Genomic DNA, 15,708 nt, shown 5'->3' with positions numbered 1-15,708 from the left:
ATGGGACCAGGGAAGACCAGAAAAGGAGTTGGTGACTACGTATCCAGTAAACAATATGATCTAACAACCTGTGACTAGATATCAGTTCCTTTGTTGCTGTTGTTTAAAGAACTGATGTTCTGTAAACTTCTCTGACGTTTATCTCTCTTGAGAAACTGGCAAATTTTATTTTATCATATAGTGGGACATTTCCCTTTTGCCTTGCTTCCAAGGAAGCTCAGAGTTCTCTCTCTTTTTTTTTTAATCCCCAGCTCAAACAACTATCTTTGCATCCCCTCTCCTCCATCCTAAAATTCAGATCATGGGTCTGGTGATCTTAATGTTCCTATAGCATCTGTCTTTCATTGTAAAACAGGCCAACTCCTTTTGAGAATCAGGTAGTAGGATAAATAATAAGTTCATTAACTATAGGAACAAAATAACATTAAATATAGAAATAAAATAACGGCATCTGTGCCATATATGTGTCTGTACAAAATTTTTAAACTTTTAAAAAAACTTTGGACCTTGGTTGCATACGTTTGGAAAACTGCCACCAACCTTTTTCCTTGGCTCAACTAAGAAGAAAAGGACTGCACTAGTTGGCCAGGAGAGTTGTGGGAACCAGAGTGCCCCTAGAGGACAGCGAGAGAGTGGCATCAGCTTTCTCCCTCAGGAGATGAAAAGGCAAAACCCTAACTAATGGAGAACACTGGGGACAGTTTTGGTTACCGTAATCTCCTTCTGGGGCTGCCGCTCACCAGCACCGCTTTGCTTGTTCAACAGGTTCCTTTACGAGTAGGAGTTCCCCTGCTCAAGCTCACCAGTGAGTAACAGAGGTGTCCAGAGACCCCAAGCTTTTGCCTCCGCTCCACCTGGGATCTGATTGCCCTAAAGTAGCTGCCTCTGCCACTCTGTCCCCAAAGGTCCTCTATTTAAAAGCAGAACGCCTAGGGCCACAGCCTCCTGCGAGCCCCCTTCCTTGCTGCTCTCCAAGACAGCTACACAGACCCTTTAGTAGGGTTTTAATTTTTTTTAAATTGCTCTCTGGAGAACAAAAGGTAATATACATGTGCAAAAGTTGCAATGAAAATAATGGTAGTTCATACAATTCAGTAGCAAAAAACCCCAAACAATCCGATTAAAAAATGGGCAGAGGACCTGAATAGACATCTTTCCAAAGAAGACGTACAAATGGCTGACAGGTACGGAAAAGGTACTTAATGTCACTAATCATCAGGGAAACGCAAATCAAAACCACAGTGAGATATCATCTCAGACCTATTAGGATGGCTATAATCAAAAAGACAAGAAATAACAAGTGTTGGCAAGGATATAGAGAAAAAGGAATCATTGTACACTATGGGTGGGAATGTAAATTGGTATACCCACTACAGAAAACAGAATAGAGGTTCCTCAAAAAATTAAAAATGGGACTACCACATGATCCAGCAATTCCACTTCTGGGTATATATCCAAAGGAAATGAAAACAGAATCTGGAAGAGACGTCTGCATTCCCATGTAAATTGTAACATTAGTCACAGTAGCAAAGATATGGGAACAACCTAAGTGTCCATCAATTGATAATGGATAAAGAAGATGTGATATACATATATATACACACACATATATATACAACGGAATATTATTCAGCCATCAGAAAAGAGGAAATCCTGTCATTTGTAACAATATGGATGGAGTTTGAGGGCATTATGCTAAGTGAAATAAGCCCATCAGATTAAGGCAAATACCTCATGGTATCACTTACATGTGGAATCAAAACAAAAAAAAACAAAACAAAACAAAAAGGCAAACTCCTAGAAAAAGAGAGTAGAAAAGTGGTTGCCAGGGCATGGGGATACGGACAAAATAAGGAGAGAGTGGTAAAAGGGTACAAAATTTCACCTATAAGATGACTAAGGTCTGAGGAGCTAATGGTAAAACAAGGTGACTGTAGTTAATTACATGGTATTATACAACTGAAATTTGCTAAGAGAGCAGAACTTATTCTCACCCAAAACAAAAAAGGTAAATATGTGAGGTGATGGATGTGTTAATTAACTAGACGATAGGAATCCCTCCACAATTTATACGTGTATCAAATCACTGCGATGAACGCTTTAAACATCTTACAATTTCATTTGTCAATTATACCTCAATAAAGCTGAAAAAATGATGATAGTAGTGGGCTTTTAAAACATTTTTCTGGGGCTTCCCTGGTGGCGCAGTGGTTGAGAATCTGCCTGCTAATGCAGGGGACACGGGTTCGCGCCCAGGTCTGGGAAGATCCCACATGCCGCGGAGCAACTAGGCCCGTGAGCCACAACTACTGAGCCTGCGCATCTGGAGCCTGTGCTCCGCAATAAGAGAGGCCACGATAGTGAGAGGCCCGCGCACCGTGATGAAGAGCGGCCCCCGCTTGCCGCAACTACAGAAAGCCCTAGCACAGAAACGAAGACCCAACATAGCAATCAATCAATCAATCAATCAATCAATCTTTAAAAAAAAAAAAAACATTTTTCTTTTCTTTGATTTCAAGGGGAATTCTACCATTTCACACTCATGTGTAATGTTGGCTCTCATTTGGAATAGATACTCTTTTCAAAGTTGAGAAAGATTTTAGTGTTTTAAAAATGGACAGTGGCAGGCTTCCCTGGTGGTGCAGTGGTTAAGAATCTGCTTGCCAATGCAGGGGACACAGGTTCGAGCCCTGGTCTGGGAGGATCCCACATGCCGCGGAGCAACTAAGCCCGTGCGCCACAACTACTGAGCCTGCGAGCCACAACTACTGAGGCCACGTGCTACAACTACTGAAGCCCACACGTCTAGAGCCCGTGCTCTGCAACAAGAGAAGCCACCGCGACGAGAAGCCCGCGCACCGCAACAAAGAGTAGCCCCCGCTCGCTGCAACTAGAGAAATCCCGCACGCAGAAACAAAGACCCAATGTAGCCAAATAAATAAATAAAATAATAAAAAGATAAAATAAATAAAATAAAAATGGACAGGGGCATTGAATTTTAACAAATGACTTTCTAATGTCTGTTGAACTGATAATAAGAATGCCCTCTTCATCAACCACCCTTGCCCTTCTAGAATTAAACCCTAAACTCAAAGTGGTAATGAGTTTTTCTTTGAATTTTTTAGAAGTTTATTCTTCGGGGATTGTATTAAAGATTTCCTGTCTATAGGGAGAGACTGATCTGCAGCTTTCTAGATTTGTGGTTCTTATGAAAAGGTTTAGGGATCAAGGGTATATTTAGCAAAGTGAATTAACAGAGACACTCATTTTCAAGGTCCCGTTCATTTAGCCTCCCAATTCTTTCAAATGCTCCCCTGGCCCTCAATCCATAGCACCACTGCCTTAATGCAAACCCATGGCACCCTGCAGCCAATCCCCCCTCACCTCGCTTTTGGACTGACCTTTCTCAAATGCAAATATAACCCCATGGCTTCTCTGTTTAATGCCTTTCCTAGTTCCACCATGTCTTTGGAATAAAAATGAGGGGGAGATGGGAGTGATGGGTATTCTCTAAATCCTTATCATAGTAGACATTCAATAGCTAATGTCTAAATTTCATTAATGAACAGAGATAGAAGTGCATCATTCAGCAGTGCAGAGGTGACAACAGGGGCGAAGAACTTAAAGAGGTAAACACTGGTTGCCTCCAAGAAGTAAGGCATGGGTGAGGCGGGGCAAGCCAGTGCACTCTTGATCTTCATTATACCTGCCGTTTGATTTTTAAATCATGGGCATGTATTCTTTTACTTAGAAGTGCTCATAGTGAGATAGGAATAAAAGATAAGACTCAGACTACCAAGCGTGATGTACAGAACCCTTGCTGGTCGCACATGTGTTCTTTTACTTAGAAATGTGCATTGTGAGATAGGAATAAAAAATAAGACTGAGACTACCAAGCGTGATGTACAGAACCCTTGCTTGTCTGGCTCCTGCCCTAGGTCCCCATACTCTGTGTGAGTTCTGGCCACGTTGAATTATTGGGGTCCTCAGTTGTTAAGTCAGGACTTCGTGTGGACTGTGCCCTTTTCTTAGAATGCCTTCCTCCACCCCATTTTTCTGGTTCACCCTCAACCTCAAGACCCAAGTCACAGCATTCCTCCTGGGTCTCCTTTCCTGCCCCTCCATGGCCAGGTCAGGTGTCTCCCCTGCAGGATCCTGGTGCCGGTCTCTGGTTACAGCCCTTCCCCAGCACACTGCAGTCGTCTGGACATTCCATGTCTCACCAGGAATCTTAGAGCTTCCTGAGAGCAGGGACCTCTAACTTCTTCTGTTTATCCACAGTGCACGCATAGCAGATGCTGCATTCATAAGGAAGGAAAGAAGGAAGGAGACAAGGGAGCAGGTAGACAGACAGGTGCATGCTGAACAGGATCTAAGAGTTGCAGAAGGGAGGTAAAGGGGAATCAGGAAGTGGGAACCAGGAGGCAAATGGCAGAAAGGATGACAATGAAGTGGGCTTGTCTGGAATTTCCAGATTCCTAGCGCAAGGTCGCCTAAGCAGGCTCAGCTAATAATGCACTGAGAAAATACTCCCCCTCAGCCCCTTTAAAAAATAAATGCCATTCAACAATGACTGGAATCCTTTACCTCTTTACATGGCTTAGGATTTTAGGAGTTGTCCACAGCCAGATCCCCTGCAGAGGCTGACAGGTCCTACTTTGCTGAGAATTGGCCAAAAGAGAGTGTTTTCACTTCCCAGCTGACTGAGCTCATTGTCTTGAAGGAAATGCCCAGAGAGGGGTGGGCCTAGCTGAGGCTGGGTACCACTGTGGGGAAGGGTGGGGAGCAAGTGTAACCACGAGGAAGGGGGAACGCACCGGAAACAATTGTCAAACCCCATCCTAGACCCTCTTTTTTCCCCAAGGTTCTTACAGAGGAATTAAGCTCCCAGAAAGAGACCTGCTGGTTCCTAATGAAGAGTTACTCTCATCCTCTAAACTGTGCAGGGGCTCCTAAGCAGGCTGCCCATCAGAATCAGCTGGGAAGCTTTGCTACAACACACGTGTCCAGGCCAACCCTGAGGACTCTGATTCAATTCGTTTGGAGCAGGGACCCAGCATCTTCTTTTTTAGATGTAAATGTTTCTGCTACGTACCCCCACTTGAGAACCACTGGGCCAAAAACAGAGGAAGATCTCCTGATTTCCATCTAAGTCTACTTTCCAAGGGCTTATTCCATGTCCTAGCCCCTGTGTTTTCTCTGGAAGATGAACTTGGGAAAGGTCTGCTCGTTCCAGAGGAGTCTTTACCCATTCCCACAGAAGCAGGACGTACCCTATCCACCAAAAGGTTAATCACATCAAAACTGTGGCTTAGTATCAGAACTAGAGCCCAGACAGTAGCTCAGTAGCTAGAGGTTGGAGACAATCCCAGATCTGGCTCCCCACCCCTGCTCTCCAGCATTCCTTATCTTGGCAGGGAACTATCAGGTGTGCCCAGGAACAGGTGAGTGTGCCAGGCCCTGGCTAGCTCTCAAAGCCTGGAGACATGAGTTCCTCACGCAGTGGATCCTCCAAGGAAGAAGCCTGGAACTGAGCACATCACTCTGGAGGGAGAAATGGCCTGGCTTCGTATTAAAGGTTCTGAAGTGAAGCAGACCAGGACCCTTACCCCAACGCTGCCCTTACTAGCTGAGTGTCTTTACCGAAGAACTAAACCTCTCTTGACCTCAGAGTCACCATCTTTAAAATGGTAATAATAATTTTATTTACTTACTAAGGTATCTATGAGGATCAAATGGTGCAATGCTTTGTCATCTGAAATGTGGTCCATAGAATCACAACATCAGCATCACCCAGCCGTGAGTCAGAAACGCAGAATCTCAGGGCCCACGCCAGCCTTATTCTTAGAATCTGCATTTTAATAAGATCTCAGAAGCACTGGTAAATGCACATCAAGTGCACAAAACAAACACCCAGTAGATGTTATTTTTATCTACCAGGCTCCCTGCTTCTCCTCACCTCTGTCTTGTCTTTAATTTGCTGTGCTTGTTCCAAAGTGAGTTGGTTAGGACCCCTGAGTAAAGCAGGACAGAGCTGGAGATCAATTGGGTTTTCAAATAGCTGTAGTGCTTTGGATTGTCGAGAGCTTATGAGGAATTGTGATGTGTAGAAAAAGCAATCCCACTGACCGTTACGGGTAGAGGATGATTTAAAATAAATGGAACCTATGAGTCACTCCTGCCACGTCCTCTCCCTGACTATCTACATCCCATCCACTGTGCAGTAGTGATGATTTTACCTTTGATAAGTCCCCTGACGCCAACCCCTTCTCTCCATCCCCCCATCACATCCTGAGGCCAATCCACCATTATCTTTGCTCGCTGAACTGTAATAGTCTCATAACTGGTCTCCCCACATCTTCCCTGGCCCCCTCAAACCTGTCCTCCACCCTACAAACAGAGACATTCTTCTGAAACAAAAGTGTTCTCAAGCATCTCCCCTGTTTAAAATCCTTCTGAGCCTTTCACTACCTTTAGGATAAAGAGTAAAATCCTCCGTATGGCCTGCAAGGTCCTGTATAATTTGGGAAAGTTTTGGGAAAGATCTGCCAGGACAACCTCATCTGGCGGCCCCTGCCCAGCTCCCTCTACTCTAGCCAGTCTTCCTTCAGTTCCTAGACACTGGCAAGGGTCTTCCTGCCTCAGGGCCTTTGTATATGCATCCTCTCTGCCTAGAACTCACTTTCCACCTTTAATTCATACCCACATCTTAGCTCAGTTACCTTCCTCAGGGAAGCCTTCTCTGACCTCCCAGAGTGCCCAGGCCCCTGTTATAAGCTCTCTCAGCACCCTGTCTGTTTTCTCATCATAGGAAAAAATCATGTGAATTGTAACCGTCACAGGTTGCAATATCTATTCATTTAATTAATGTCAACCAGTCTGTAAGCTCCAAAAAGGCAGAGGTTACTTGCGTTTTGCTCAGACCAGGTTGAATTTCCAACACCTACAGCAATGTTCAGGCCCCACTAGGCTCTTGGTGATTACTTGTGTAGTGAATGAATTAGCAAAGTGATTTTGGGAAAAGGGCAGCGGAGAGATCAAGGAAATCTTCAAGACACCAAAAGGAAATCTGATGATGGGAGATCAATGCCCTCTTGCTGAACAGCAAATCAGGGCTCTAAATGATCAGAGTGATCGACTTCACACGGGAAAGCTGAGTAGATCTCAAAGATGAAGCCAGAAGCTCTCAGTCCGAGCTGAGAATGAGAATCACTCAAAGAATTTCTTAAAAATACCATTGCCTGGACCTCAGCTTCAGTCTTTCTAATGTATCAGGTGTGGGGCAGCTTAGGAACCAGTATTTTTACCAGCCTCCCATGTTTCTAATGTGTAGTCTTGGTTAAAAACTACTGATCTAGAAAGAGATAGGATCTGCCCAAGGTCAAACAGCTATTTGGTTTCAGAGTTAGGACTCAAACCTAAGCTTCCTAATCCCAGACTTTGAACTTTCTGCTCACCTGGAAACCTAAGAGAACTAGGACCATAGTGCACGGTGTCCTGCCTACACCAAGTAGACACTGAATGGAGACAGAAAATGAACTCTAATTAATTATAGAGTTCTTGGGAAACCCTGGAAAAGCCTAACTTTTATGGCTGAGCGATGAGGCATCTTAGAGTGAAGACACTGAGATATCTCCAAAACCGCACAGAGATAAACTGACTCTACCCTCATATATGTCTGCTTTTGTGTAGCTTGTGCCACCTCATATAAATAAAGGAGTATTTTCTTTCATTTCAACTGTCTTGAGATGGTGTTCTGGGCTACTCTCATGGAGCCCAGTGACTTTTCTAGATCCCATGAGACCCAAAGAGGAAATCCTACAGTGACCGAGAGCTCCATATGTCCAGATTTATTAATATAATTGGATATAAAAGTATTCATTTAACTAAGAAAAAGCTCCATGGGCTAATTAATGTGGCGACAATTGCATTAATCAAGTCAAGACCCTGTATTGGTACATTTTCATTTTTCTAAGACTTTCAAGTAATAAAAATGTAGAAAAAAAGAATTTCCTATTATTTAACAAATGTGGCACATTATGAAAGCAGAATCTTTCAAGTCGTGGTGATGTGTTTGGGAGCCCCCGATCTCATCCCAACTGACTTCCGACTGAGTTAAGAGGAGCATAGGGGTTCCATCAACTCAGGACTAAGGTTCAAGGGGTAATGTCAAAAGACACAGACCTTCACTGATGTTCTTTGCTACTCAAACCTCTTAGGGCAGCATTCTTAAGTCCACTCCCCCACCAAGAAAAGAATATTTGAAAGTCAGGAGTCTTCTATTTGGGCCAAAGTGGCTTTAATCGAAGTGGAAGGCAAAAGGGTAAAAATGCCAAAGGGGACAAGGAAGGAAAAGGAGAGCAAACAGAAGGAAAGTTCGTGCACTCAGCTATAATTATGCTTCACATAGTCCTGAGGCAAGGGGAGGGATCTCCTAATAATAATTTAGACTATCTGGGTCAAAGGAACAGGTCTGTACATAATTAGTCCTGCCCCAAAGAGAAAGAGACACATAGGAAGAAGACTCAGTGGTAATCAGTTGCTCAGCACCACCCAACTCTTAGGCTAGAAGGCTATCTACATTCTAGATCCAGAAAATCCCCCAAGTAAGTTTGAAACAAAGGAAGGTTGGAAAAGAATGCATCTGAGGAAATAGAGCCAAGAACGCTGGAAAAGTCCAGCCACCCCCATGTTTACCCATTCCCTCCGTCGCTAGCCACTCGCCTGTCTCAGCTGGCCATCTCCTAAATGTCCTTATTTCCTGTTGTGTGGTCTCCACACCAGGGACAACCTTCATGTCTAGTTTGAGATGCATGGAACACAACCTCCCCTGAGCACGCCTCTGCCCGCCTCTAACAAGGCAGCCCCACCCGACTCAGGCTTGTCTTCTCCAGGCAGCAAACCCTGCTTTGTGAGACACAGAGGCTCTGGATACAACAGCACACTGTATACATACCGAGAGGAAATTACAGAAGCATGGAGTGTCTTGACCTACTGCAGGATTCCGTGAGGCTCTTTGCCCTGTTCTTTCTCTGTGCTATCTTTGGTAGCACTCTCTTTGGTCTAACTTGACTCAGGTTCTTTGCTCCTTAACTATCCCAAACTACCCCTCTTCCAAGTCCAGGCTGAGCTATACCTGTGGCTGGCCCATCCTGCATTGGGCATACATCTCCAGTCATCAAGCTCTTACTCGCCTGGCAAAATTCTTCCTCCTCTGTCTTTTGCTTTCTGCCCACATGCCTTCACTCCCTTTCAGCTATTTTCAGGTCACTAGGACAAGAATTTTGGTTACCTATTAAACGAACCCAGTGTTGAATGTATATGCCCAGAAGTATGCACGAGAGTCTGCTCATTCTGTCATGCCAAGGGGTTTGCTCTCTTCAACAGCAGACTCTGACATCTACTCCACACCTCTACTCAGTCATCCTCACCCCAGGTCTCTGAAGGTGACCCACAGAATGGCAAGCCCACAAGAGTAGAGGGGACCTTGGAGACTATTTACTTCCACCTGCTACCCAGTCCAGGCGTCCTTCTGCAGCACACCTGACAGGTGGCCAGACAGCTGATACATCGTTGCCAGTGTGCTCGCATTGACAGTGCTCAGAAGAGAATGCAGGTCAGAAAGATGCCTGTGTTGCCCTAACAGACCAGAAACAGACTCAGAAGTGGACCTGGAGCACAGTTTTCTTCCCTTTACAGCAGCACGGTTTCTGCTGAGGGTCACATTTACAAACGTCTGGTCCTCTTTGTAAATGACAGGGAATTTTACAAAAGTATGACGTTTTTAATACCAAGCATTCTTTCAAAGTTCACAAGAAAGCCATTGTTCCCTGGACAAGTCCACTCTTACTCATTAAGCCCCCACTCTGGTCCCCTTCTCTCCCTCCTAATTTCTGTCTGGGTGGTCAGAAGCCCGCCCCTGCCAGAGCCAAGCGAGTGGTGTCTTTCCCAGGTAGCGTGCTTCTGGTTTCCAGCGCCATCACCCCATGCTATCAGCTCCCTCCATCCCCTTTTGAGAAGAGTCACCTGGAGCAGCTTCTGCTGGAGGATGGTGATGTCTCGGGAGTTGGTGCGGTTGCCGCTACGGGACTTGAGAGGGCGATGGATGCAGCACATGGTGAAGCAGATCATATAGAGCACGTACAAGGCCCCCAGGATGCAGAAGTACGGCCGCCCATACTTCCTCCACTTGAAGCTCACCAGCTGTTTCACTGGGGTCTGTTCCAGGATCTGGCGAGCCTGCCACGGAAGAAGAGTGCAGCTGGGGGTGACCACCGTAGCGAGAAGCAGCGCTGGGTTTCCCACTGGGTCCCAGATGGGCAGGGTCCTGATCACCATGAGCATCATGCATTCAGTTCGTCCGTCATTTCTTTTACAGACAACCAGTCAGCTTCTACTGTATGCTGCGCCTCATGGTAGTGCTGTAGATAAACCATGACAGAAGTAAACACCAGGACCTATAGCACCACAGAGGCTCTGAAGGATGGATGAGCTGTAAATGGTTGAGTGAAGGGACAGTTAGGCAAGGTCATTCCATAAAGTAGCAGCAGTTGCCAAGGCAAGAAGGTGTGAGAAGACATTGGCAGATGAGGTGTGGCTGGGGATATGGCAGAACCTGTTGGAGGGGTGGGCAGGGGTTATCATGGGTGAAGCAGCTAAGGGCCAGATCATGGTACCTCGTGAATGTCAAGGTAAGGAGTTGGACTTTGTTTTCTGAATGCAATGGAAAGCAATTGGAAGGTTCAAGCAAGGAGGCAGTCAGATTTGCTCTACAAGTATCGTGGACCCGAGAGGAGCAAGAGAGGACACAAAGAGTGGGGCGTGGCCATAATCTCAGCCAGGTGGGCTAGTGCTCGGATGTAAGTAGGCAGTGAGATGTTAAAGATGCTCTGAGAGAGGATGATGGACAGCACAACACATCTGAGAAAGTAGGAAAAGGCAAAGTCAGAGCGTAGCTGGCGGGAGTATTCACTAGCAGAAAGAATACCTTTTCCATTGAGCCTAGAGGGAAGAGGAGAGAGACAGTGGGCAGTTTCCAGATCTGTTGGGCAGGACAAGGCAGGAAGTTGAAGAAGCTCCAGCCAGACAGCCTCTATTTTCATCATAATGAACGAATCTGGGTCTCCTGATAGAACTGAAGGTGAAGGCAGTGAGGGATATAGAAGGGGCTAGAAAGGAATTTTGAGGGAATAGAATAGTTGACCAAGACAAGAATAAAACCTGTAGCGGAACATTGAGAAGCAGCTGAAATCAGAGACCAAGGATTTGTGGTGGCACAATCCACCAGACGGACTGGGGTTCCAATTCCTAAGAAATCCTGCCCCGAGGAAGTTCATACCAACCAGCCACTCACCTTTTCCTCTGTTCACTAGTACCAGTGATCACCCGAGTTGGGCTCTAGAAGGGTTCCTAGGAAATTGTCAGGTGGCAGATACACAATGGGAACTACATTTTGCCACCATCTTGGAGGATCCAGAAAACACAAACTATTTTATTCCCCCTATAAGTCTTCAACAAACTTTCCTTTCCCTCATATCACTCAATCCAGTACTGTCTGAATGACCCACGTGTTTTTCCGTCTCTGGAAAGCTCTCTTTTTCTTCATCTTCCTGGTGATTCCCAACTCCTCCATGAAGCCCCAGCTCAAGCACATCCTCTGTGACATCTTCTCTGGTCTACCCAAGCCAAGATAAACCAACCTCCATTCTGCTGCCACTGTGCATAGTACAGACCCTTTTGATGGTTTATGTTGTACCCTATTACAATTATTGAGGACAGGGATGGGCAATTGACAAAGTTGATTGAAAGGAACTGTGTTTTATTTATTTCTGTATTCTTAATTCCTGGCACAGTGGCTGGGACACAGCAAGAAGCTCAATATGCTGAAAGGATGAATGAATGAATGAATGAGAGGAAGCAATTTCCATTTGGAGAGTTCCTCATATGCAATGTTAGTATGAGAAAGGTAAGTGGAAGGGACCAGAGCTAAGCAGAGGGAGAGTGGAGTTAGGAAACGGGTGTTGATTGGCATTTTCTCCCAAAGGTCCCAGGAGTCCGTCCTCATCCCCATCTATTACAGGGCAGGGAAGGGTCTGGAGCCCAGGATCTTAGCAAACGGACAGGCTCTGCACGGACACCTGACAGCTCCTGATCCTCCATGATATCCATACCTCTCGCTTCTTGGAGGAGACCACAAGCTCTAGAAATGACACGTCCTCTCCCCAGGAGTCGATCTCCGTGAGGTCGTAGAGAGTGGAGGTCAGCGGCCCGCACATCCACTGGATGTGCTTCCGCTTCTGCATCAGGTGCTGGAACATCTGTGTGGACACAGGGGTGAGGTGGGGGGGGGGCGGTCAGCATATAAGGAGCAGGTCAAGGGCAACAGCATATGCTCGCTTACTCCTTGGGACTGACGGACAGTTGAGAACTGACAAGGCTCTGCTGACATGAACCTTTTAATTTTTTGGCTACCTTTCCTTCCCACAAACCCTATAAAGATCTGAAAGAAGAGAACAGGCGAGGGGAGCAGAACTCTGGGTTACCATAGCAGATATTCCCAAGTAAGATTCTCTAATCCTCCTGAGTCAGGAATTTCTGAGGCTGAGGATTTCAGTGATGGTGTTGGGAGGTGAGGGACCACCACCCTTCTGGGGAGTTTTGGAAAAAGGGTCATGAGAAGGACACACTGGAATTGGGGGAGGGTCCCTCACCGTGGTGTTGCCCTCCACTCCAGCCAGCTTGAAGGGGGTGAGGCCCTGGTGATTGGGCACGAGGTCCAGGGACTGCAGGTGGTCCCCACGCCCGTCGTAGGACAGCAGCAGGTTGTACATCTGGCAGGCAAAGGTTTTGTTGGGCTGGAGAACGAGGATGTGCAGCACGGTGTTTCCTGGGGGAGGACGCGGGCTGTCACGCGGCCACGGGGACTAGAGTCCCTGATGCTCCCCATGACCACCCACCCCCCACCCCGGGTGGACCTGAGGGCTGTCCCGGCCCCTCCTGAGCAACCCAGCTCCCCCTGCAGCCCGGCGCTCACCCAGGGAGTCCTGGGCCCGGATGTCAGCGCCGTGCTCAATGAGCAGCCTCACGATCTCCTCGCTGCCCACGCACGCCGCAAAGGACAAAGGGTGCTCCCCTGGGGATGCAGAGGGCCCCGCGGCTTGAGAGTGCAGGCTGGGATGGGCAGTCTCTCCAGGGGACTGCCTCTCCCTCCCCACCTCTCAGCTCTGGGCCTGGGGACACTTGTCAGAGGCGGGACGGTGCAGAGGGCGGACCCCTCCCAGCTTCCCCAGGCACGGAGCCTCGTCAGGCTGCCCTCCCTCTGCTCTTGGCCCCTCCCCATCCTCCCAGCCCTGGCCCTGGCTCTCACCAAAGTAGAGGAGGTTGTGGGGACCGAGGCAGAAGGCTGAGCCTACCGCCCTTGCAGAGACACTGGCCCCGTGGGCGAGCAGGGCTTTCACCAAGTTCACGTTCTGGTTCATGACGGCTATGTGCAGTGCCGTCTGACCTGGAAAAGAGAGCCCTCAGTCATGGGGTCTGTTCCCGGTTCTCTCGGAGACACAGCATCCGCCTGGCTTACAGGAGATCCCGGATAGATCCTTGCATAGATTTCTGCCCTCGACTCAGCAGAGTGGTGTGAGACTGAGAACAAGTCATCCCTCCAGCAGTTCACTTAGCTGTCCCCACCTCGACTACTGGGGGTGGCATATAAAGGTAATCACTCTGTGCTGCTATGAAAGAAAGAGAGTTCTGTCCTTCAGGGAACATGAAAGGAGTTGAAGGGAAATAATAAATGGCTCAAGAAGGTCACGGATACCCAAAGCCAAGACCAGGACCTTTGCCTTCCTTCCAACTCAAGGGAGACCTTCCTGAACCTCCATCACTCCTTCCCCGACCTACCCTCTGAGGCTCATTTTAAGAGATGACTTCAGACCTTCTCCTACCTGTGTCCACCTTGAAAAACCGTTCAGGCTCCTCACCTACAAACGGCTCACAGATGGCGGGCTCCTTGACCAGCTCCGGGGCGGCCTCCGTCAGCACCATGGCGGCCTCGAGATTGTCATAGAGGGCCGCTATGTGCAGCGCTGTCTCCCCCAGAGCTCCTGGAGTGGAGGGAGACACGAGCATCAAACACTTCCCAGAGACACGCACCAAGGCCCCTTTGCAGGAACCCTCAGAGCCCTGGGTTGGGGAGGGGCAGGGGCTTCTGCCCCATCTCCATCACATCAAACTCTCATCCCACCTCGTTGCCGAAAGTCACAGGTTCGGTCCAGCAGAAGTTTCTTCAGGACACACAGGTCATTGTCCTTGGCTGCCCGAAGCAGAGGAGACTCTCGAATCCTGGGAGAGGAAGAACAAGAGTCAGGAAGAGACAGAATGGCAGAGAGGGCAAGGGCAGAGAGAAACAGAGACACTGTGTGCCTAGGACAGACATGGGTCACACAACATGTGCAGTGACCCATTGCAGCGTTGCTTCCTGGACTCTAGCTGAGGGTCAGCCTGGGGCAAGAGCCTGTCTCAGGGTCCCCATGTGGTCACATCGTGCCACTTCTTCCCATGTGGGGGGCCTCGTGGCTCAGCTGAATGAGGGGTGGCGTGCCTGAGGGAGGAGGGCTCGGGCCACGGAAGGAGTGGTCCTGGTGGGCCTGGCTGAGTCAGTCTAAGCTGAATAAATGTTTTGGGAACTTGGGGATCTGGAGCAGGTGGAGGAAAGGGAATTTCTGCCCGATTTCATCCCTGCTCCCAGGTCTGCTGAACCAGCTCTCTTTAGCCAAAGGGAGTTTGAGAGACCAGAAGGGGGCTCAGAGACAGGCCAGCTCTTAGAGCTAGGAGACTTGGGAGCTGCCGAAGTTCTGACTCTGCTGGGGGCTGTTTGGATACACATTCCTGCTGCGGGGAGGCAGAGTTTTGAGGTGGACCGTGAAGGATCTATCCCTCCTATGGTGACCCTTAGACTCAAGCATCTAAACACGCTGTCTGTAACTGAGGAAGAGCATAGCTGTGAGCTTCTCTGAGCATGTGCGTCTCGGAGTGGGTGGGAGGAGCTTGTGGAGATATCCATCCTGTAGTACCTCTGCGGTTAATCTTTGTTTCTCCCCCGCCTGGATGAGCCAAACAAGAGATAAAGCTGAAGCCGATTCCTGCTGGGCAAGTATGTGTTGGCTCTGAAGGTGAACACAGGGATGGTAGGTAGAGGGTCGGGAGGGGAGAGGTGAAAGGCAGGAAAACAGACTGACCGGTGGTTCCTGTGATGTCCCCCAGCCCCCAGTTCCTCTCTTCCAATGGTCCCAGGAGCCAGGGGAAAGAAGCTTTTTATTGGAAGGAGAAGTGCTGATTTCAAGGTAGGGCTCGGGTCTGCCCCTCAGGGAAGTGCTCTCCAGGGCGACCTGGCGGAGTGAGGGCCAGCTCCCTCCACTATCTCACCTAGACCCTCTGTGTGAGCGCGTCCAGCTCAGAGCAACCAGGGCCAGGATTGCAGGGTCCACCCCCTGTGCTAAGGGCTCTGCTCACAGCCTTGGTGCTCAGGCCTCTGGCCTGGAGAAGCCACTGCCCGTGCGTCCAGCCCCCGCTGCCCCCAGATCTGCTAACGGCAGCTCTCCGACGAGAGACAAGTCCCCCGAACATCCCGAGGCAGAGGCCTGCCTTCAGGACGGGTCCCTGCCCCGGCTAGTCTTCCAGGGTCTGGACCTCAGGGCTGGCCATGAAATGCTC

The 15,708-nt window shown here is 48.4% G+C and overlaps 1 protein-coding gene across 1 annotated transcript in view; it reads right to left on the bottom strand.

Moving 5' to 3' along the window:
• TRPV5 (transient receptor potential cation channel subfamily V member 5) overlaps positions 1-15,708 on the bottom strand; it is a 28,065-nt gene that overhangs the window by 10,530 nt on the left and 1,827 nt on the right. Inside the window, exons 4-10 of the mRNA XM_036863372.1 lie at positions 14,240-14,337; positions 13,977-14,099; positions 13,367-13,504; positions 13,034-13,132; positions 12,711-12,886; positions 12,171-12,317; positions 10,027-10,239 (exon numbers count right to left, since the gene is read on the bottom strand). Of these exons, the coding sequence (XP_036719267.1) occupies positions 10,027-10,239; positions 12,171-12,317; positions 12,711-12,886; positions 13,034-13,132; positions 13,367-13,504; positions 13,977-14,099; positions 14,240-14,337 (994 nt within the window). The remainder of the gene's footprint in view (positions 1-10,026; positions 10,240-12,170; positions 12,318-12,710; positions 12,887-13,033; positions 13,133-13,366; positions 13,505-13,976; positions 14,100-14,239; positions 14,338-15,708) is intronic.

This window comes from Balaenoptera musculus, chromosome 9 (genome assembly GCF_009873245.2).
Source record: "Balaenoptera musculus isolate JJ_BM4_2016_0621 chromosome 9, mBalMus1.pri.v3, whole genome shotgun sequence".
NCBI lineage: Eukaryota > Metazoa > Chordata > Mammalia > Artiodactyla > Balaenopteridae > Balaenoptera > Balaenoptera musculus.
This window is presented reverse-complemented; position numbering and strand designations above follow the sequence as displayed.